This window comes from Mesitornis unicolor, unplaced genomic scaffold, assembly GCF_000695765.1.
Source record: "Mesitornis unicolor isolate BGI_N332 unplaced genomic scaffold, ASM69576v1 scaffold31712, whole genome shotgun sequence".
NCBI lineage: Eukaryota > Metazoa > Chordata > Aves > Mesitornithiformes > Mesitornithidae > Mesitornis > Mesitornis unicolor.
The window spans coordinates 1-2,763 of NW_010171731.1; the positions used below are offsets into that span (position 1 = coordinate 1).

At 43.8% G+C, this 2,763-nt stretch overlaps 1 protein-coding gene across 1 annotated transcript in view; it reads left to right on the forward strand.

Moving 5' to 3' along the window:
* The first annotated feature begins 2,507 nt into the window (after positions 1 to 2,507).
* MRPS33 (mitochondrial ribosomal protein S33) overlaps positions 2,508 to 2,763 on the forward strand; it is a 2,071-nt gene continuing 1,815 nt past the window's right edge. The window contains exon 1 of the mRNA XM_010180128.1: positions 2,508 to 2,722. Within this exon, the coding sequence (XP_010178430.1) occupies positions 2,508 to 2,722 (215 nt within the window). The remainder of the gene's footprint in view (positions 2,723 to 2,763) is intronic.

Consider the following 2,763-nt stretch of genomic DNA (forward strand, 5'->3'; position numbering starts at 1 on the left):
CTGTAGGGGAAGAGGGTATGAAGGGGGTGTCGGTCGACCCCGCGCCGCCTCTCGGGTTCCACGCCGGGTTCCCGGGCCCCGCGGGGGCTGGCAGGGATAGGGCGGACCTCTCGACCCGGGGAGCCGCTGGCAGGGGTGACACCGAGGTGCGGTTGTGGCCCGCGAGTGGGCTTGCCCGATTGACCCCCTGGAGGGCAGCAAGGCCGCGGAGCTGGTGGGGACAGGGTGTGCTGGAGGGCTGTGCCGGGCCTGGTTCGGGTGCCCTGCTGGCCGGAGGCAGCCTTCTCATCCGTGTGTGGTCATGGAAAAATCAAGACGTAATTCTGGAAGCAGAAAGTTCTCCTAGCATGGGCTAAGTGAGAAGGCAGTGGCCTGAGACAAGCTTGCAGGTCGGGAAAGAAAGCCTAGCCTAGGATGGGAAAGCAGAGCTCTTGAGTAGCCACAAGGAGTGGAGAGCAGGTGAAACAGCAGCACTGTGTGCTGGTTTGGGTTCAGATCTGTTAATTACCAGTAGGTGATCCTGAAATTATCGCTGTAAGTGGAAAGAACAAAACTATACTGGTAGCATTTCAACCGTTCTGGTTGCCCTATAATGAACTTTGGAGAGTGCTGGCACTTGGGAGTTTGTGGCCTTTGCCTTTCTTATCTTTCTAACATCCTTAGACTGACAAGGATTAGTGGAAGTCTCCAGCCTTGGCTTGGGCTATTTAGATTCCTTTAGCAATTCTGAAGTTAAAAGCAGGTCCCTCAGATCACTGGTTTACATTGTTTAGGAGCTAGAGGTATTTTCAGTTTAAGACTGGAATTGGAAGAGCAAGCTTTGTGTTTGAGTTGAGTGGTGGTATTTTCAGAGTGATGATGTGATGAAGAGTTTTGGGGACAATTTGTTGCTATATCTCTGAATGCAGAAATTAGCACTGGCTGTTCTGAAATGCATGATTTAGCAAGACTTGGTGATCACTGCCCCATGTAGTAGATTCTCAAGTTGAAGGGCTGCCCTGTGATCATTTAAGAGCTTCTGTCTTCTTACACCAGGCCTGCTGTCTTAACTTGAAGTCTCTGATGCTCTGCCTTCTCTTTTGTTACTCTTTCCTTGATTCTCTTTGACTCAGATAACTTGTTTTATTTTCACGCTTGATTTTTTTCCCTGCTTCTTTTCTAGTGTTTTGCTAACAGGAGTAAATCAAAGTAGATGTTGTACATCAGGTCCTCCAGTGGCAGATGTATGTAAGTGAGGTTATGAATACTTCAGATTTGTGTTATTAAGCAACAAGCTCCCTGTTACCGTACTAAAATGGACTTAGCGCTGTCCTGCTGATTACTCTTGTCTCTGCTCCATGCTCTTTAAATTTTTATGCTCATCTTCAGGAATCAGCTGTGCAATACTTCTTAAAACAAAAATTTTAAACTTTAACAGAAGTGTAGTGCACTTGAACAAACCCTGCTTAATTTCTCTGGAGATTTATATCATCACTTATTGAAAAAGACACAGTGCAAGCAACATACAGCTTCAAATACAGGATTATGGGACTCTTATTCTTGTTTGTTATATCCCATTCTGCAAAGAAAAAAACTGAAGATACAGAGAAGAGGAAAAAATGGGGACGGTTAGGAAAGCCAAGAGAAAACCCTTCTCCACACTCCTTTAAGAGAGTGTGGATGTTGTCTTTGTTGGCTTGGCAATAGATTTGTCCTCAGCATTATTGTTGCAGAGATGTCTAAGTGGGGGACAGCTGAAAGAGAATGGGAAGGTGCTGATGTGGGATTTTCTTTAAAAAAAAAAAACAAAGCATGGGGAAATAGCTTATTTCCTCTCTTAAGAAGAGTAGATGTCAGGAGAAACTGAAAAGTGAATGGAGAAAAAGCTGATGGAAGTGATCAAGGGAAGGGAGTTGAGATGTGATGTCATTCATATAGAGAAACATTCTTTATTTTTACAGTTAATAGGCCATTTTTGCTAGATGGACTGTAACAATGGCTATACAATGTTTTAAATAGTGAGACATTTTCATAAAATTTTCCTCAATACGTTTAAAGTGATGACTTACCTTGTGCTTGTGCAGAAGGTACACAGCAGAAGCATCACAGTGGATACCATTTTTGCAAGAGTTCACACTGTAGTTTTTCCTATGACTAGAGTTTAAAGATAGCCTTAAGCAAACTGAGTGGGATCTACTAATAAATTAGCCATGGTAGGTTGTGGTTCAGTGTAGGCACTTTTATAGTGCGTATTGCTGTCTTTAGTGTCCTAGTTAGGCTGGTAATTGTACCTGAATTAGACATTCTTTGTATGCAGGATTATGTACGAATGTAATTCTTATGCTCTAAGAATTAGATTGATTTCATGCAAGGAATGCATGACTTCAAACAAGTGATCAGTGTGCAGTGAGTTGTTTGCCTTAATTCTGGGATAGCTTGTAATACTCGGTAATCTTATAGCTGTGGCTTTTGTGTTTCCTTTTACAGGAAGGTTCATCTGTCTGTTCGTACCCACTCTTCCTTGGGACATGTCCAATGTTTCCAATTATGCCCTTCGAATGGCCCGGCTGAGTGCTCAGATATTTGGAGAAGTTGTCAGACCAACAGACTCAAAATCTATGAAAGTAGTGAAGTTATTCAGTGAGCAGCCTTATGCCAAGCGGCAGGAGGTCTACAGCTGGTATCCTCCTCACAACACCTACCATGGCCTCATGAAGAAACTCCGTTACTTTGGTCTCTACAGGTAATCTCTGTGCTTACAGAGTGGGAGCAGCAATGGAGAAA